The sequence below is a fragment of the Anarrhichthys ocellatus genome, unplaced genomic scaffold (assembly GCF_004355925.1).
Source record: "Anarrhichthys ocellatus isolate YVR2014 unplaced genomic scaffold, GSC_Weel_1.0 scaffold3, whole genome shotgun sequence".
NCBI classification, from domain to species: Eukaryota; Metazoa; Chordata; class Actinopteri; order Perciformes; family Anarhichadidae; genus Anarrhichthys; species Anarrhichthys ocellatus.
Window position 1 is genome coordinate 9,170,747 of NW_022280033.1, and position 20,182 is coordinate 9,190,928.

The 20,182-nt window shown below is 40.8% G+C and overlaps 3 protein-coding genes across 3 annotated transcripts; 1 reads left to right on the top strand and 2 right to left on the bottom strand.

Moving 5' to 3' along the window:
• Window positions 1-1,483: 1,483 nt before the first annotated feature.
• Window positions 1,484-5,068, bottom strand: lrit2 (leucine-rich repeat, immunoglobulin-like and transmembrane domains 2). Its single transcript, XM_031874440.1, has 3 exons — window positions 4,994-5,068; window positions 3,837-4,627; window positions 1,484-2,304 (listed from the first exon to the last, which is right to left on the bottom strand). Exons 2-3 carry the CDS (start codon window positions 4,612-4,614, stop codon window positions 1,484-1,486), a joined length of 1,599 nt encoding a protein of 532 aa, XP_031730300.1. The 5' UTR covers window positions 4,615-4,627; window positions 4,994-5,068.
• Window positions 5,069-6,934: 1,866 nt separating this feature from the next.
• lrit1a (leucine-rich repeat, immunoglobulin-like and transmembrane domains 1a) lies at window positions 6,935-10,635 on the bottom strand. Its single transcript, XM_031840418.1, has 4 exons — window positions 10,437-10,635; window positions 9,485-9,945; window positions 8,361-8,666; window positions 6,935-8,072 (listed from the first exon to the last, which is right to left on the bottom strand). Exons 1-4 carry the CDS (start codon window positions 10,556-10,558, stop codon window positions 7,006-7,008), a joined length of 1,956 nt encoding a protein of 651 aa, XP_031696278.1. The 5' UTR covers window positions 10,559-10,635; the 3' UTR covers window positions 6,935-7,005.
• Window positions 10,636-13,596: 2,961 nt separating this feature from the next.
• On the top strand, window positions 13,597-19,828 carry rgra (retinal G protein coupled receptor a). Its single transcript, XM_031872325.1, has 7 exons — window positions 13,597-14,007; window positions 14,352-14,508; window positions 14,973-15,094; window positions 15,762-15,915; window positions 16,040-16,157; window positions 18,071-18,184; window positions 18,452-19,828. The coding sequence occupies exons 1-7, from the start codon at window positions 13,929-13,931 to the stop codon at window positions 18,593-18,595; spliced, it is 888 nt and encodes a 295-aa protein (XP_031728185.1). The 5' UTR covers window positions 13,597-13,928; the 3' UTR covers window positions 18,596-19,828.
• Window positions 19,829-20,182: the final 354 nt, after the last annotated feature.

Consider the following 20,182-nt stretch of genomic DNA (forward strand, 5'->3'; position numbering starts at 1 on the left):
GTGTTGTGTTCGCAGAAGTGGGAGATGAGGAACTGTGACGTATATGTACAGTGACGCAGAGAGGATTTAACATATGTTAATGAAACTTTACAGTTACAGTTTGTATGAATACTACTTCATCATTTCAGTCACTTCAGTGGTAACTAACTGTGTAGATCCGATTCAGTCCTGTGAAATTATTATTATGAGTAGCTTGGTACTGTGACCTATGTGTTAATCAAATTTCAAGTCTGTTTTAAATCATTAATCAGGTACCTCTATGAAAAACAAGAGGTGACAGTGAACCGAACACCAGCAGAGCTTTGGTACATTTTATTGTACTGAATTTTGTTAAAGGTTACTAAACATGAGAAAACATTTTGTCTGAACATTGTCTTTTTAATTTATATGTCATTATTCTGAAAAACTCCATGATTTAAGAAACACCAGACATACTTCCAACTTCCAGTTATTCAAAAAATGTCTTTTACGTTTTGACCACAGCCCTTGTATGACTGACGTAGATCATGTGTGGTTGCAACCTATTGTATTGCTCGCCCCCCTGGTTCCGTGACCAGATAGTGAAATTATATTCCTGTTGTGTAGTCAAATGATAAGTTAATCTAAGCATCCCCATTGGCTATTCAGGAGGAAGCCTCACAATAGGGTCAAAAATACTGACTGATGCGTCAACACAAACTCGATGTGTAACTGAAAACCTCTTTTGTATCTGAACCTTTTTCATTCCTGAAAATATGTGTGCGGATCTTTGTTATGCACACACAGATTGGAAATTATATTTGCAAACATTTCATTTGCTCACAAAATATCATGCACTCATCTCCTTTTGAATTCAAAAATGTATTATATTTATTTATATATTTTTTACACATTCAAACAGTTGAATTATTTTGCTCTGAATGTAATCATACAAAATGTTTTTACATTTTCAGATATGCTGATACACTACAATACCTTTTACCCATTTTGATTCCATAGATAAATACATTAAACAATATCAAAGTGCTAACACAGTATTACATAAAGATAAAGTATGCAACTACTACTGAAATACTTTTAAAATCTCTGCTCATCAGCACTCATTCATTTTAATCAATCACAGAGGTTTTATATATAGCAGCGATTTGTGTGACAATTGAAATTTTAACATTTGTTAACAAGACACAAATGTCATATTTAAGACAGGAAAAAACAGCAGACAGGTGCAAATCCTTGAATAATACTCTTGACATAACGGTCATCATTCACATCTTTGCAACAAACTCTGCAGCCTAGAACAGAGGGAGAGATGAGATTAGAACCAAGGCAGACAACTTGATTATTCTTCTGAACATTGAACTTATAAGTGTTAAAATCGGTGTCATACAGCAGATCTATTTCTTCTATTCTATTTGACAAAAATAACTGATATACGTAGAGTGAGTGATTGGTCTATTACAAGGTCAGTTTCATGTTTTACCTTGTTGGCTTCACAACTAGTAATTTAATACAGTTCAGCTGCGAGTCTGCTGTGGTCGGCTTTGCCTTTATGCTGTCTGTCATCTGACCTTCTCCTCACCTTCCTGTCTTCACTGGAATCTTTATTAACCAGGCCCTCGTCGCTGGCAGCCTGCAGGCTGTCGAAGGTGCCCTGCCTGTCCCGCTCCATCCCGGAAGAGCTTCTCTCTCTCCGCCGGTTCTTCCAGGACTCCATGATACCCTCCAGGCAGGCAAACTTAGTGTCGGTGGTGCAGGCAAACATACCTATAGGGACCGCCAGCACCATGGCTAAAACTATAACCACTATATGTATCAGCTTCTCCCTCTGCTCCATTTCGGTAATGTCACTTCCTGTTACAAACACAATGCACTGGCCATTACGTGGTGCCTGGTTCTTAAGGGTTACACAGATTTCATATTTGGTAGCAGGCATCAGATCAGAGACGGAGTAAGAGTGAATCCCAGGGCCGATGAAGATCATTTCTTTCTTATCATTGCCTGCGCTGCCAAAGTGGATGGTGAACCAGGTTTCTGTAGGGTGGTCCAAAGCAGCGAACCACTTAATGGTAATACCACGGATGGTCTGTTTGGCAATGTGGATGTCAATGTAGACGTTTTCATCACTGGCAGCAGGTGGAACCGGTTTATCATAGAGGACTGATGACTGGGAGCCGTCTGGAGAGTGGATGTCCAGGAGGACGCTGACAGAGGAGTTTCCAATGAAGTTGACGGCAGTGCAGGTGTAGACACCACGGTCAGCAGCATGCAGAGAGGGGATCACCAGGAGGGATCTGATGGTGTTTTCTTCCACTCTTTCCTGAGACTCTGGGAGGCAAACAGGGATATCCATTTTTATTTTAAAGGATATGCAAGATTAGACAATAAATCTCATTTTGGGAAAACTAATTTTGTTGATAATCTTAATACATTTTTCCACATATCAAGTTGAATTCAAATTATTTCACCAAATTCAGGTAACTTATATTCTGAGATGGGAGAAAAAGCCAACGAATTAAGCCACTCAATTAAGAAGCCCATTAAGAAGAAAGCCTGAACAATAATATGATCGCTTCACACACACAGGGATACAAAAAGCATAGTGGCACAGACATAGACCTGGAGCTGCAACTAACTATTATTTTGTGTAAATCTGAGGTGAAGTGAACAACTTGCTGTGTTTGCAGTCCAGAATCTTAAATGTATTCTAAGAGAAAGAAAAGAAGCAAATCCTCACAATTGAGAAGTTGAAACCCGAAAATGTTCGCCATTTTGCTTTAAAAAATAATAAAAAATATTTATGAGTTGATTGTCAACAAAGTGGGTAATTATTTAAGATCTAATAAATATGTTAGGGGGGGATTATCTCTTTTGGGGATAATCGTTACATGGTCCATGCATATAATATAACATAAGAAAAATATAGCAGAAAAATGTTTTCTCACCGGTGCAGTTGATTTAAAACTGATGTAATTACAAAGAAAATTTGTGATCACTTAAGAAATGAAGGCTGAAAATGTTGTCTTTGTATAAATTTAACTAATTATCTAATAATTTAATAACATTAACAATTGCAAATGACTTACTAGCTTTTACTATCGGCTTATCCAATCCTTTATTAATTACTTATTCACACTTATAACTGTAGACTTTATGGGTATAGAGTGAGGCAAGTGTTACCCTTTTTAATTACTCTTAAATTACCTGATTATTAATGACTCCGAGCAAGGGGGATATTTCCTAATCTTGCTTATCTGAATTATAAAAAGCATTAATGAATCATGTGGAAGGAGCTACAATGTATAAGCGCTTTATAAATAATACTTTGTTAAAAAGTGTAGTGTTGATGTTGTATTTTGAGGACTATTTTTTATTTGGTTCTTAAATGTGTGTAAAAGTATACTTTTACTTAAGTTTGCAGCTACTCGACCCCAAATCTTTTTTTTAGGTGGATCAGTGTTAGCAACAGACGGTGCTAGTGATAGCAGGGACACTAGCAGCAGCGGCCTGGTTTGTTCATGATGAACTGTTTACTCGCAGTGATCTGCAGCACAGGGCACTCTAAATATTAAGTCTGATGACACAGATTTTTACTTAATTAAACAGTATAGCCCAACACGGCTGACATTAGGTAGGCTATAGTGCACTATAATCTCCAACACTCTTAATCGACACTGATGGTGTGCAGATTGAGAGAATCAGTGGTGATTATCACGGAGGGCCAATATCCAGATTTAGATCTCCTCATTTTAAAGAGGGGTTATAAGGTCTGCGATTAAACCGTATTTAAGTATCTAATTTACCACAAGATATCACTCCGGGTGTGTGTGGATGACATGTCGTGGACATCACACTCTTACCATGAAATCCTCTGATTATCTTCAGACCATATGTCCACCACACCGCGGGGTCTGGCCGGGCCTTGGCGATGCAGCGCAGGGTGAGGTTTGCGCCCTGAGGCAGGCTGATGTTGGAGGACGGGGTGGAGACGATGGGCTTCACGCACGCCTGCAGCTCTACCTCATGGAAGAACTTGCCCGCCTTAAATTCCGGCCCTGAGCAGGTCAAGTATGAGTTCATTAGTATAATAGGGGGGCTCAGGGATCTGATGAACTCCACGAAGCCCTTCAGGCGGCAGTCGCATACCCACGCGTTGTCGTGGAGCGCGAGGACGACGTTCGGCCCGAAAGCGGGCCCCTCCCGCTCCTCCGTGTTCTGTACTTTCTGGTAGAGAGGCCAATTTTGGAAAACCTCTTTCGATATGACCGTAAGCCGATTGAAGGATAAGTCTAAGTAAGTCAGATCTGGCAAAAATTTCAACGCATGCTCGGGCAGGACGTCCAGCTTGTTGTGCTTCAGGTCCAGGATCTTCAGGGCCGGCGTGTCTTCGAACGCTGTCCATGGTACTGAACGGAGCTTGTTCCCTTGCAAACGGAGCTCGGTTAAGTTTACCAAACCCTCCAGACCCTTTGAGTTGATCACTGTGATATCGTTGAAGTTTAACCACAAGTTTTCCAAGGCGGGCGTCTGTGAGAATGCCCCTCTGGGTATTTCAGTAAAGTGAGATTTTTCTATTCGTATTTTGGTCATATCATCTGGAAGGTTCTCTGGTATGGCCCCAAACGCACTCTCTTCCATACATATGAGCGACCTACGATTAAAAGGAAGAGTTTAATTGAACAGTTGGGTACTATGTAGTGTGGAATAAAGTATCCATATAAGTATCCATATAAGTATCCATATATCTATATCTATATATATATATATACATATGCTTTATAAAAACAATAGACTAGGGCCACAAATTGGAGCTACAGACCTCAATCTAGCTCTAAATTGTTTTACTTAACAATTTAAGTAAAAATCTTAAATTGTTTCTTTTTTTGAAACAATTTAAGATATGCACCTTCATGTAACCATATGTCCTTGATTCATTTTCCGCCACCTACTGACACAGTTAAAAGGTTAAAAATACGTCTGCCATGGCGAAGCTTGGACTGCATGAATCAGGTCTTACCTTCCATGGCGGTCTTCTACGCAGCTGCACCCACCTAAACATTGAAGATACGTTTCGTACGCCTGGATGTTAAAGAAAGCAACAACTAGCACGTAACAAATTATGTCCATAGTCCGCGAAATTTCATAAAATTGAGTGCTACATTCGTGCTCAAGACATGTCGAGTGCGGCAGACGAGTGAAGCCTATTAAGTCTAATCCCTGACGTACCGAGTAGCCTACTGAGACAAATGGCGTCTAATTCTTTGTGTAGACGCGCATGATTAACACCAAGACAGTGTGAGCAGGTTTGACCCTCTATATGTCGATCTTTATGAATTGTTTGAAACTAATCATCTATAAATGCTTATAGATCACTTATATGCTATTAATAAGAACAAATGTCTGAGTTGCCAGTTGGTGAAAAGTATACCCTGACTGGTGATTTACCGTTTTTATTTAACAACAATGAAGTTCTAAAAGTTTAAAATCCATTAATAAATACCTGCAAGTTTCACTCTCTAATCAGCCATCAAGTATGCAGCTATACAGGTTAGTAAATTATTAATAATTTAATTTTGGTTGAGATTCTCTGCATGTTTTCTCAGAGAATAACTGGTCCATTAGATGGTTTTATTGATGAATTAAAGAGCCATAAAGAGAACAGTCCTGCTGGGAAATCTGGTGGAATTTTTCACCGGCTGACAACCTTGAAGTTGTTATTGTCAGTACCTTATAACCGATAAATTGTTGGTACATTTCTTATGAGCAATAATAAAGCTGTCACAACTTACAAACCCTTTAGGGGGACTTATCAGGAAGTCGTACCTTTAAGTCGCAGACTACCTGAGACAGACACTGACAGTCAAGAGATGGCAAATACTGAACTCATTCCATGGAATAAGTTTGTTCAAACCAGCCACATAAATAAAATAAAGAATATAATCTGTATCATCCTTTTGAAATGAATATCTATCAACATGGTGTGATGAAACAAGACATAAGAAGACAAAGCACCACTAACTGGATATGTATATAAAAGTTTATTCAACTATTCAAATAATATCATTGGAATGAATAGATCTACATTTAAAAGGGTAATGATGGTGGCACAAAACATGTACATGAAGATATTTCAGTATGTGTCTCACTGCTGGGAATAGAAATCGTTTAACATTTCATTTAGCATCATTTCCACCCTATTTACATTGTGTCATAGTTCAGTCCTTTCTGTACTTCTCTCCAGCTCCAGCTTTCCTCCACACACCAGAGTGTTGAACCATGCCTATGTGTATATCTTCTCTGAGAACATATGACAGATATATACAGAGGCACAGACTTAACTGTATTATGTAAGTGTACATCATGCAGTAAAGTATATACAATTCATACACATACATTAATGATATCAACAATAGAGTATCTACCAATCAGTTCCCTTTAAGTCAGATCAGGTTGCACAGGTTTCTTCGCTGGGCCATGCAAGTGAGATGAAAAATAGTTTAATTGCTATGCTCTTTCAGCTTTTAGACATGTTTTTTCTTACAGGCTTAGTGATCAAAACATTCTTTTAGACATAAAAGCATGTGCACACGTTATTCATTTATGCACACATGAATGTCAGTGAAGTGAGTTTCGCTCTATCTGTAACTATCTGTCTGAAAAAAAAACAAGTTAATTATGATGTTAAATATTCCTCTAAACTGATATTTCCATTATAGTGCAGCGTGCAAAAGTCCTTTGATAGAAGTTGGATCTCTGTGGCGGTGGAGTTGGTGGCGTGATCCAGCGAGGAGGGATGGGTGGGGGGGAATCCCATGGTGTGGGCGTACGGGAGCGCGTGGGAGGGGGACTGATGTCAGGTTGTTGCTGAGAGTGAGAGTACGGGCAGTGATGGGGATACGGATACGGATGTGGATGGAGATGGGGGTGGTGATGGGGATGCGAATGGGTGTTAGCGGTCTGACCGGGACGTGGATGCAGGTACGTGCGAGGAAGATGGTGTGGAGCAGGAGCCGGAGCTGGAGCATGATGTCAGCAGAAGTACTCGTTAGGCTGTCCCTCTATCTTAGCTGTTGCCTCAGAGTCCAAGCTGGAGCGGGCTGAGAGCAGCCTGTTGGACTCCTCTGGGTTCAGTCTGTTCAAATACTCCCCCTCGAGCCCTTTGGCCTTCGTGCCAGGCGACAGCGTTTCAAAGGTCACGTATGAATCTTGGATGTCCTTGGATTTCTTTCCCCAGTACTTCTGAATGCGTCTCTTCAGAGCCCCACAGCACACGATGACAGTGAGCGGGACCGCAATTATACAGGCCACTGTGATCACAATCACATTTATCAACCTCTGGGTCCCAGTGGCACTGGCTGCTTCATCAGTGGAAAATATGACGCACTGCTCTTTCTTGGGGATCAGCCCCCTCACACACACACAGGCAATATACTTGGTCCTGGGCACCAGCCCGTTGATGGTAACACGGTTGTGTCCCGCCCCAACATTGATCTTCCTCATGTCCCTCTCTCCAAACACAGCATACAGCACACTAAATGCTGTTGTGTTCTTGGCCTTAGGGGCTCTCCAGTTCAAAGAAATTCTATTGTCTGTGTCACCCACCACTTTTACTGAGCGGACCACCCTGTCCGGGTCCTGCTGCAGCGATGACGTGTTGGCCGCCAGGTTGCTTAGATTAGTCTTCTCCAGATCCAGCAGCGCATCTGGGTTGGAGGAGGTGGCAGGCCCGGGGGTTGCTCTGTCAGCTAGGCTGTAACTGGCTAGTCCAGGATCAGGACCAAGGCCAGGTGGAAGGCCTGGATCCAGGGCAGGCAGTGATGAAGGTGTGGAGGTTGGAACCACATATCTTGCCACCAGTTTCTCCTGGTAGGCAGCTTTGCCCACCGGGTTGGGTTTCTTGACTTTGGCTTTCTTGTCATTGCTGGTTTGGTTCCCCTCTGGTTTTGGTGAGTTAGAGACAATGAGAGAAATGACAGCTTCAGCGTTCCCAGCATAGTTAGTGGCCTTGCAGATGTATTTCCCTGAATCCCGATAGGACACAGCTGGGACCCGGAGGATGGACCAGGTGATTCCCTCCTTTGAGGTTTCCTGCTGGACTATGGTGGCAGAGAGGGGAGAATATGATCATTACAAAATGATTACAAAAGGACAATGAGAGAGAAAATTTAAATATGAGAAATATCCCCTTTCATTGATGTGCAATTGATTACACAATGTTGCAATGGTCATCAGCAGTGTTGCATAACTCATTGTTGTAGCCATAGCTGTCAGTCAGACTTACAACCTCACTCACTCCACTGTTAGCTTTCTGTTTAATTAACAGCAGCACTACAGTGCGTAAAAAAGCATCTTATCTCAGTCACAACACACAGAGAAAGACTCACCTGTTCCATTAAGGAGTCGCCCATCTGCCTTGCGCCATGACAGGTCTGGGATGGGGACTCCAATGGTGCCACAGCGGAGCAGCACATTGTTCCCAACAGCGCTCCGGACTCGTGCCACAGCTGTGTGGATACGTGGGAGCTGACAGCGCCGCAACTCTGCGTCACTGAACAGGACCCCTGATACACTTTCCGGTGCTGAACACCTCAGCCTCGTGTCAATGAATGCCACTGAAAGAGTCGGAGACTTCTGGAACTGGACCAGGTCGTAGAGCCGACAGTCACACACCCAGGGGTTGTCATGCAGACCTGATGGTGAGGGCACATGTGAGGTTACAGAAGGAAGATGAGCGTCCAGCTGTGTGCAAAGTGATAGACCCGCCTGCAGATGGCCGGTGTGGATGTAAGGATGTTAATCCTGTAAGAGGATTAACATTTAATTCATAAACTACATCATGGCCATGACTACGACGACGACGATGATGATGATGATGATGATGATGATGATGATGATGATGATGATGATGATGATGATGATTATGATGATGGTGTCAGCAGACTAGTGTCCAAGGTCAGGTCTTGCTGTCATTTCACCCTCCTGAGCTGACCCTGGAACAGCTGTCCACTGTTCTGAGTATGAGAATGGGTTAAACATGCAGAAGATGAGTAAGGGTAAAATATTTTTTTTTATTTTACACACAGATGGATAGATATGAAATAAGTGTCAGTAGGAGCTGTTGAAAAACATATTAATAAACACTTACACCCGATATCTGCTCAGTGGGCTATATTGCAAACCATTTAGACTGTATGGCTTAGAAATGCTAAATAGCGTTAAAATAATGTGTTACTTTGGTCTTTAAATGCTAATTATGTTACATCGTTTTTCAAAGCAAATATCGTCTTCAAATATTAATGGGGCAAATGTTATTATGTACTACCAACCTACTCTTACCATACATCAAATGATGTGTTGCTTAGCAACTGTTTTGTCCAGCTGATGTTCAACAACGCTGCTTTGTGCAAAATGAATTAACGTTTCTTTACGCACAGTGTTTGACAGCGCGCTTTTTGGTATTGTGAACCTAGGCAGGCGTAAACCACGACTGAAGTTTTAGGGGATTTACCAAGTATCATCTTGGAGCTCTCTGGACCTTGCACAGGTTTCGCCGCCAGCCAGGTGGAAAGCACCTCAGTCGGCAGGGTCAGCAAGCTGTTGCTGGACAGATCCAAGTAGGTGAGGTTTTTGATGTAAGTGGTGGCCTCCGCTGGCAGCGAGGGGAGCTGATTGTTGTGCAAATCGAGAAGTCTGAGACTCTGCATATCCATGAGAGATTCCCAGGGAAAGGCGGTGAGGGCATTCCCGTCCAGACGAAGCTCTTCCAGGTTGAGCAGTCCCCGGAAACTGTCCGGGCTCAAGGCGGACAGTGTGTTGAAAGACATCCACAGGAATTCCAGACTAGAGAGGTAGTTGAAGGCTTCGCTCGGTATCCGCTGGATGGCCGTCTTCTCAATCCGCAGCTTGGACGTGTCAACAGGAAACCCGACAGGCACAAGAGATATCTCGGGATCATTGCAAATCACGCTCCTAAAAGGGAGACATCATTGGAGAATGTTTGTTCACCTCCAAATCATACGACCCAAATTACGCATTTAAGAACATTTTTAACAAAGTAAGTGAAACATATAGCAATTAATTAGAAATTAGCATTAAAGTCTGAGATGAAGGTTTTGAAGTCCAGAGGATACAAAAATATGTGGTAAATTCCCAAGCATAAAAAATGCTGTGGCTAATAATTCTGAAAAAATATTGATTTCCCAATCCATCCAAACTATCCAAAGTCGCATAAAACGCATAGATGGGGAGGTTGAAAGTGCCTTTGAAAGATAATCCTGCATTAAATAAAATTGGACCGACATGCACTCATTGAATTATCTCTTGTACACGTGTTCACCTCGATGCAAACATCTGTCCTTATATAACGACGATACAATACCGTATCAAAATATGCAAGTCTGCCAGAGCACTTTATAATGTGTTTTTATATGAAGTAATGTTCTATTGGACATCTTCCTTACCTGGCCTTTGATCCATCACTCAAGTTGTGGTAAAAACAGCTGCACTGCGACGGGCAGGAGCTCACTGGGGAGAGAAGTTCACCTGTGGCCGCGTAGAGCCCCAGGAGCAGGACGAGGAACATTTTGGCCCACTTTTACGCATACGCAGTTTGGCTACATGCGCCCAGTTTGCGCCCACTGAAGTCAAACAGACTTGCTTTTTTCTCTCATTTACAGGAATATCATCCGCATTGCTTTGTCCCACCGCTTCGCTGTCCCATAGTGATCGGACTGCTATGAGTCCCGAGATAAAAAGGATAGACAAGGATTAGCGAAAGGACTGGCGTTCTTTTCATTTGGATGCGTATTGCATCCCGGAATCCGATAGGCTGAGCAGAGACGTCCCTATTTATTATCACAGAAAAACACTTCCGAAATGGTCATAATCCACTGTGATGTTTGGATTTTTTCTTTCCCTCAAATGTAGTTTGTGCATATGAGCCCTGCCGTGACTGTTAATCTGTAAATGGACAGCACTATGTTCTACCACAAGGTGGCCTCTTTATCCCAGCCTGCGGCTCCTACCTTGAGACCTTCGCACAGATGCTCATTTAACATTTCCTTAATCCGCAGTCCTTTTTTCAAATGTATTTTTTTTTTTTTTCACAAAACAACGAATATCACTGCAATTAGAATGCAGATATAGAGACGTTGATGTAAAATGAACAATACTATGAAAATACTTGTTTTCATGTAAAGTAAGAGAAAAGAAAATGACCCACAGTTGGGGCCTGAACCACTGACAAGATGTTTCCAAAAATGAATCAAATAATTTCCTGCATAATGTCTCATCAAGGAAAATGCCCATTCTTAAAAGTTGTACTACTTTTGGCACCCCCTCTTCATCCCATTTATGTATCTGCACGTAAATTACGCATATAGACTATTAATCAACAGGAAACAAAGTAGTGTTTTATAAACCAACACAAAATGTAAAAATAAAGAAAACGACTAAAATAAGTAAGAAATGTATGTTTATCAGTTTGAGTGAAAGAAACTCACAGTGGTCTTTAGATTTCCCCTAGTTAGTCCAACACTAGAGGAAAATACCTCCCATTGTAAGGTTTGTGTTTTGCTGTATTGGTAAATCCATGTGTTATTTGGCACCTGTTCCTTGTGTTTCCCCTTGCATTGCATCATGCTGGAAGTTCAGTGTAACACTTGGCTGGCACTGCAAAGTGTGCCGACTCTGGCCTGAAGATCTGACGAAACACACAAAACACTCTTTAATGTGTTTGAACAAAGAACCAACATTGCATCTGACTCACATTTCACGACAGTGCCAGCTCAAAAAGGTTTGATAGAGATTAATACATCCTATAGATTGATAATGACAATAATAGTTACTGAATTATGTGCGACATATGGATATATTCAACTATTCCTTCTTTGCCCTTTACTAAATAGTTATTTCACTCTTCTTTTTTTTTAAATCCCTTCAAATCACAGGTTGATCAGTATGTATGGTTTTACAACCTTTCAGGTCTGTGTTGAGCCTCTAAACGTGTTGTGAATTCATGTTCCCTCATGTTGAAAATTTTAAACATTCCATATTGCAATAATCTCATTTACTGAATCCAATAAAGCGGCCCCTTTACATTGTATGAATTAGAAGACTGGACCTTACTTGAGGTGCAATGTCATCCTTAGTGTGCAAAAAGCCTCATAAGAACAGAAGTAACATTAGAATAAATGGGATTTGGGAGTGTTTGCTGTATCATACCCAGCATTACTGGGTTAATGAAGCAAGAGTTGTCAGATCAAACGTTAGAGTTTGCATCAGTGCACAAGCGCTTTGAGCAGAAAAGGCCATCAAAAAACATTGTATACACTTATTTGTGACAGTACACACTTTTGAGGATGTTTTTGAATGGTATGGAATGTTTGTTGATTTCTTAAAGCATTATTTTATATATATTTTTAGTGTAACCAATTTTAAGATGGTAAATTTGGACCAAAAAAAGGAAGAAGCATGCAAAAAAAGTGACAACTGCACACTTAAACTCATGTTTGGGTCAATCAAGGTCACAGGGATTTCCTGTTGTTGTTTGGAGCCATTTGTTTTTAGTGGGATGTAAAGTGTCCTAATATTTAAAAATATATATTGTATATAATGGATCTTGACCATTGGCTTTCCATATCATTAAGCACTTTTCATACATGTTCACCTATATTTCCCAAGATTTCTGATCTTATAATCCTGAGACTAAGAGAGACTTCAGTAACACAATGTTAGGCTTGTGTCCCCTCTATCCCTTTGGCATGAAAAGCTGCAAATTATGTCGCAACTGAAACGTGACAAATGCATTGAAGGGTGGAGATGACGGCTGGATTTCATGTCATTTACATACTTGTTCCGCTTAATTGGAACACATGATTTTATTGTACAACACATTTATCCCTTATCACACAGGAAACTCCAGACTGAATCACGCGTCTTTTGACACATGTGTCTGCGGTTCCAAACGGCAATTTTGTTTTGTCCTCTATCACTCCAGGCAGATGCCATATTGGTTTAATCTCTTGAGGTCAGTGAATCTATCAAAAGTTTTATTCCATACAAAGAAAAAAAAAATGCACACAAAGCACGTGCTGACGTCCAGTTTCACATCCACAAGTCAAAACAGAGCCTACCATATGGGACAAAATATTTAAAAAAGATACAGATCAACAGTACTCACATTGATCCTCTGTAGTGTCACATTAATCCCTTTGTGTCATTAATCAGCGAATGGGGTTACTGCAATGAATTGAAACACATCAGAAACATTATATTTTAATATAAACTGGGCTTAAACTGCAGTGGGTTGATGTGCTGGAAAACTGGAAACGATAACTCCTTGCTTGCAGATAAGACACCATGTGTCTTTACACTTATTCACACACAAACATATATATAACATTCATGCACAGCCTTTGGCAAGAACATGGGCGTCCAAGAATAATGGTGTTATTATCGTTGGTGTTAATGGAGGGGAAACTTCTGATGTTGTGGTTGGAGGGTTTTGTCTTCTCCTTAAATGTGAGTGTAGTTTTGATTGCCGGGAGGCTGGATCTCTGCAGACACCTGTTGTGTCTCCTTAAAGCCACTCAACGCTGTGAGCTGCATCAAACGCGTCGTCTCCTCTCGTCCTTTGACATTGCTCCGCGGCTGCATCCTCACCGGGACGCAGAGATACAAAGGCTTTTTGTGTAACTAATTGAGGGCTTACTGTTGCGGTGGCTAAATACGCATTAAGGGTTGAGGTTTGTGTGGTTATGTTCATTAAGACATTCCTGCACGGATTGGGGCGACAGAGAGTGCGAGGGCTTTACATAATAAAGTGCATCCTTTTCACGTGAAATGCCCCTTTAAAAGCGCTCTCCCTCAGCCACATAGAGGCACATCGTAAACGAGCGGGTTGGGAGGAGTGAAAGGTCTTTGACACTTTGTTGTATCAATTCGACTTCAGGATGGTCTCGTCTTACCCTTTACCGGACGGCTTCACCGACTTCGATGTGTTTTCACTGGGATCTTGTCTGCTGGTGGAGGGTGAGTGTTTCTCTTTTGTGCTGTAAATCAGCCAAAACTACTGCGAGGATACGAGGGCTGCACCCGCTGAGTAACGTTATTAACCTATGGCAGGACCTGACGCCACCCGGTCACTGACACTAGGTGGAGGGAGGCAGAGACTGTAGCTTTCTCTTAAGACTCGCACATTAACCTACACGTACAATCTGTTAACACAATGCATGGCTGCGATGTTTGAAAGGAGCATGTTTATGAAATGCCACGGTGCTGCATGTGACGCAATAAGCATCGCTGTGCGCACTGATTTCCATTCACCGCCGCACACTGCCTTCATTCATGATTGTTAATTTCTGTTCCACCAAAAGGTCTGCTGGGCTTCTTTCTAAATGCGGTGACAATCGTTGCTTTCCTCAAAGTGAGAGAGCTAAGGACCCCCAGCAATTTCCTAGTGTTCAGTTTAGCGATGGCTGATATTGGCATCTCTATGAACGCCACCGTCGCCGCTTTCTCCAGCTTCCTGAGGTCAGTGATGTAACCACCCCCGTAAATAATGAATACCATGGGAAATTTATTGAGCAAATACTACCTGGCTACCTGTTCCCGAGACGAATCTACACGGAGCTGTATAATCGATACCGGGAGGAACACAGGGTTGTAAAGGGGAGGGGAGCGGTCAATACTACACAGCTGAATAAAGGTTATATGTCAAACTGTAATTACGAGATGAAATATGCTGCTTTCAGTGTTCACCAGTCTAGGGATTATATATATATATATATATATATATATATATATATATATATATATATATTTTATTTTATTTTTTTTTTATTTATTTATTTTTTTAATATATAGCCTCCTATTATTATTTATTCCCACAATCTAAAATAGTAAATTCATGGATTGCTTACATCAATCAGTTTTAGTGTATTTGGTAAATTGTTACTTATTCTTAGTACATTTATGAACACACCCTTTGTCTCAAGGTACTGGCCTTATGGCTCTGACGGATGCCAGACTCATGGTTTCCAGGGCTTCGTGACAGCTCTCGCCAGCATCCACTTCATAGCCGCCATCGCCTGGGACAGATACCACCAGTACTGCACTAGTAAGTCCTAGTAAAATGCACAGTTACAACCAAATGCATTTTGCTTTCCATACCCCATGAAGCACAGGCTTTCTCTCTCTCTCACACACACACACACACACACACACACACACACACACACACACACACACACACACACACACACACACACACACACACACACACACACACACACACACACACCCAATCAAATGCTGAGTGGGTTTTTGTTCTCGGTCTCCAGCTGATCTTAAGACCTCTTGCTAATCTGAAGAGACCAGCTGGTTACAAGTGGCCTGTTGTCTTTAAATTTGCCACAGACCATGGCCATGAAGGAATAAAGACCAAATAGCTAGTGAAGATAACCAACATTGTTTCCCAAGTTGCAGTTTTTTGGTGTTAAAACTGCAACCTGGGAGACTTGTGTGTTGAGTAAAATACATTTCTTCTCATGGTCAGAAACAATTTAGCTCCATCGCTATTTTTAGCCATCATTAATAGCAGGATACGGGAGGAAGTGGAAGTGACTGAACATCTCACCTGCAGTTCACACTATTTTTCTGTGCTTATAAGACAGCTAGTTACTGTGGTATTAACATGTTAAAACAAAGTGCTTCTGCAGTAGTGTGACCTTTTTTGGAGGTGTTAGAAAATGTCATGATGAATGTTTTGAACTTGCTTTCATCAGGGACAAAGCTGCAGTGGAGCAGCGCCATCACTCTGGCTGTATTTGTCTGGCTCTTTACTGCTTTCTGGTCTGCCATGCCTCTCATTGGCTGGGGAGAGTACGACTACGAGCCCCTCAGGACCTGCTGCACTCTGGACTATACCAAGGGAGACAGGTACTGTGTACGCACATACACTCTTCACTATCAAGATAAACATGGATGTCTTTGCATACTCTATCCCTCATTCTGATTAGTTTAAACTGATTTTACAGCCGTATGTGCATTTTTTTCTCCACAGAAACTATGTTTCCTATTTGATCCCCATGAGCATCTTCAACATGGCCATCCAGGTGTTTGTTGTTATGTCCTCTTACCAGTCCATTGCACAGAAATTCAAGAAGACTGGCAACCCCAGGGTAAGTTAAAAAAAACATACGAAATCCAACAACATCGGATCAGATGTATAATGTGATTCACAAAGATTTAAAATTAAGTTGGCATAGTAATTCTATCAACACATAGACAGACTGACTCTGTTTTGCTTTAGTTGCTCCAAAACCAAATTGAATCACATGCTTGCTGGAATTTAGAAATGATAGTTGGTAGTTGTAAGTAACAGAGAAGTTATAACTAATGCACAAATCCTTACAAATATGCAATCCACATCAAGATTCTTCCTGCCTTCCTTTGAAGTCAGAGTTAGAATGTTACTAAATGCATTTACTCAAGTACTGGACTTAGGTCCAAATGTGAGGTACCTTACTTTTTCTTTTCAAGCCTCTCTCTATTTCTACTATGCTACATTTCAAAATACTTCGTTTTTTTAGGCGCTACAGTTATCTGACAGCTTCAGTTACAAATTAAGATTTCTACATCAAAAACATATGAGCTTATAAAATACATCGTCTTATAAATTAAACTAGCCAACAGTATATACAAGTGCAGCTGAAACAATTAGTAGACAAAAAATGAATTTAACATTTTTGATAATTTAAGTCATTATTTAATGCAGACATTTCATGGTCCCAGCTTCACAAATGTGACGATTCGCTGCTTTCCCTTTTATTTAAATATCTTAAATTTTCCTGATTATGTTTACATTCTTTTACTTAAGTACCAATGCAGGAATTTTACTTTTAACAGGATATTATTACAGTGTGATACCAGTGCATTAACTTAAAAAAAGAAAGATGAATACTTTATCCATCCATTGGAAGAAATCATAGAAATCCTCTTTATATTGACATCAATTTAATCTCTTCCTGTCAGCACAACTTTCTCACATCCTTATTTAGACTGACAAACAGACAGTGAATGGAGAGCATGCAGGCTGTGACATATGTAGGTCAATGCCTCAGGGGGAAGACCGGGTGCTTCAGTTGGGAATGCGGGCAGTAGCTGGTGTGTGTTGAAAAGAACAATGTATCTGTGAATGGGGAGTCCAATAGTGGAGTTCCTCAGGGGCTAAATCAGGTTGCTTCACTTTATGTTGCATAAGCCCTATTACTCACAGTCATCTGAGTTGGTTGGAGACACTTTCATTACACGCACAAAGGCTGCAGAGTAGCGGCACTATGCTCTCTACCAGAGCAATGGAATTGTGTAATGTAACGTCATGCAATGTATGCCATAAAAACCTGGAGAGATACAGTTGTCCAGATTTGTCCCATGGCCAAGAAGTGGTGAGAAGTTGTGTCTGATGTCGCTTCATAGATATCCTTATATGCCTCTGTAACTGGCTCTTCAGGCTTAGGACTCCTATAGTCAGGACAAACTAAACTTTAGTACAAACTTAGTTCAAACCTACTTTTTTTTTTTAGAGCTGCCAAAGTTTCCAAAAGCTGCCAAATGTGTATAAAATGATACACAAGACAGCTGGAATATTTCCAATTCATGGAAAGTTCAGCCATAAAAACATGAAGTTGTGGGTTTGAATAGTTCACTTAGTGTAACCATCATATATCTTCAATGCAGAGTTGAAAGAAGCTGATGCAGAATATATATCAGGCAGTGTAGAATAAAATAGTTTTTTCCAACCTTAAAGCTACTTAACAACAGGGGACCCTGTATGTTAAGAGGTTAAATATATCTCTGAACTCACACTTTGACCCCTGGATTACAGCAAACTGCCCCTTTACTCGCGAGCTGTTTCTGTTTTCTGCTGAGCATGAATAGGCTTAACATAGACACAGTGATTCTCCCAGATGTTATCCCAGGCGTGTGACTGGACCTCATGACACAAGGCATTTTTGTCTCCTTCACTCCCTTTGTTAGATTGGTAATCATTCATGTTTTGTACCTCCTTCTTACCTCTCTTTACCCTCTGCAGTTCAATCCCAACACTCCTCTTAAGACTATGCTGTTTTGCTGGGGACCCTATGGCCTCCTGGCTTTCTACGCCGCTGTGGAGAACGCCACCCTTGTCTCCCCCAAGCTCAGGATGGTAAGGACAGCCAGCACAAAGATGCACACAATAACCCTCCACTGTAACCTATTGGTGCATCGATTTTCACCGGGATTGTTTAATTTTTTGGAGGGAGGATTTGGATTTTGATATTGTCGTAAAGATTTTAGTCTAAGTGTCTTTAACTAATTAGCCGAACAAGCAATTATGCTTGATAACTGTATTCTAGTGCATTTTCAGGATAATCTGCTCCTTGTGGTCTTTTAAGCATTAACAACCTTGTCATGCTGGCACCTGTCTCTGCAGATAGCTCCCATACTGGCTAAGACCTCTCCCACCTTCAATGTCTTCCTCTACGCTTTGGGAAATGAGAACTACAGAGGAGGCATCTGGCAGCTCCTCACTGGGGAAAAGATTGATGTGCCTCAAATTGAGAGCAAGTCCAAATAAACTAAGCATGCGATAATTACAAACACTTACTGTCATGGTGGTTTCTTACAGGTACCTAGATGTTTCTGTCTGTGATTGTATGTTGTCTCTTGAACAGTGGTAGCCTTTGGCCCTTGTAAATATCCGTCCTAAATTTGTTGTCCATTGTTTCTGCAGTTGCGTTTCGTAAAGGATGTTTTCAAACACAAATAAGAATAGGCATATTGTAAAATCAAACGAAAAAACATTGAGGATCCATGTCACCGTTTTTGGATGGTTGACCTCTGACAGTCGGGAAGGTGTCCTTCCTTGTTTATGGCGCCTGTCAATGAAAGTGTGTGCCTGCCACTCTTGTCATGCTCTGTACCATCATAAGTGACCTCTGTATTCAGAGCACAACTGCACTAATCCTCTAAACAAGGCGACCATTCTTCAATACAGCCCCCACGTCAAGTTAGAGATTAGTCTATGGCTGTAGCTTAACTGGACATGCTTCTGGCCTGCAGATTTACATATGAAATAAAGACAGAAGTCTCTGTGGCATATAAAGGCATAAAAAGAAATAAGAGAAGTCAGAATTAATCATTGGTATTTACTTAACAATGAGTTTAAATCAAAAATACCTGGTTTAGATTATGCTTAATGTTATTAAAATCCCTTCGATGACTCAGACCGAGACTATTTAATTTCGCGATTTAACTAGTGGAAATAATAATGATAAATATTACAAATAGTGTGTTTTTCTTCACATAAACAGCATTACTTTGAAATGTATAGTCTATCCACAGCATTACAACACACAATAACATACTGGTTATCATACAATCAACATTCTTACAGTAGGTTTCAAAAGCCAAGCAGTCTACTCTCATGGTATTACTTAATGTGATTTTAGTATATAACAGGATAATAATTAATGTTATCAACTGACGCATGATCAGACTTGGGGTCAGAGTGGAGTGTGTTTCTTTACTGAGTAATTCCTCACGTTGGAGATTGAGATTATTATTACAAAATATTAAAAAAGACATTCTTTCACAGCAGTATATTAAGCAGTTTACCTGACTTTTACCAGTGACAACATTAAAGTGATGCATATGGATCAATGACTGTATATTTGTTTTAGAACTTTAAGTATGTTTTGTTGTTCAAACTTATGTACATTATATACCTTTCTAGACTGTGCTATTGTAGTAAAACTTTTAACTTTTAGCTAAGTATTTTTCCACCACTGGATATGTGCAATTACAGCAAAGACGTTCAACCAGCATGATGAAGAGCTTCCAACATACAGTAGAAGCCCCCAGTTGGTGTTCCTAAGCAGATTAATTGACGACAGCCTGTCAGTGGAGCAGGTTGTTGCATAATTATGCAGTACTGACACATTTGCAGTAAGCAAACCCAGCACTTCATCAGCAACATTCTCATTTATTCCAGCTAATTTAATCTGCATGAAAAACACGAGGGATAAGACTCTACCGATGTGAAATTCTCTTGAAATGTGGATTCAATTTAGATGGATGGATGGATGGATGGATGGATGGATGGATAGATGGATAACTGTGTGTGTGTGTGTGTGTGTGTGTGTGTGTGTGTGTGTGTGTGTGT

Bases quoted from the DNA above. Each gene is read 5' to 3' on its own strand.
- lrit2 (XM_031874440.1), bottom strand. From the start codon at position 4,614: ATGGAAGAGAGTGCGTTTGGGGCCATACCAGAGAACCTTCCAGATGAT. The intron at 2,305-3,836 runs GTAAGAGTGTGA...TTTGCCTCCCAG, and splicing joins GATAATCAGAGGATTTCATG to AGTCTCAGGAAAGAGTGGAA.
- lrit1a (XM_031840418.1), bottom strand. From the start codon at position 10,558: ATGTTCCTCGTCCTGCTCCTGGGGCTCTACGCGGCCACAGGTGAACTT. The intron at 8,667-9,484 runs GTAAATCCCCTA...CCTCACCATCAG, and splicing joins GAGCTCCAAGATGATACTTG to GTCTGCATGACAACCCCTGG. The intron at 8,073-8,360 runs GTGAGTCTTTCT...CTGCCACCATAG, and splicing joins GCGACTCCTTAATGGAACAG to TCCAGCAGGAAACCTCAAAG.
- rgra (XM_031872325.1), top strand. From the start codon at position 13,929: ATGGTCTCGTCTTACCCTTTACCGGACGGCTTCACCGACTTCGATGTG. The intron at 15,095-15,761 runs GTAAGTCCTAGT...TGCTTTCATCAG, and splicing joins ATACCACCAGTACTGCACTA to GGACAAAGCTGCAGTGGAGC. The intron at 15,916-16,039 runs GTACTGTGTACG...TTTTCTCCACAG, and splicing joins GACTATACCAAGGGAGACAG to AAACTATGTTTCCTATTTGA.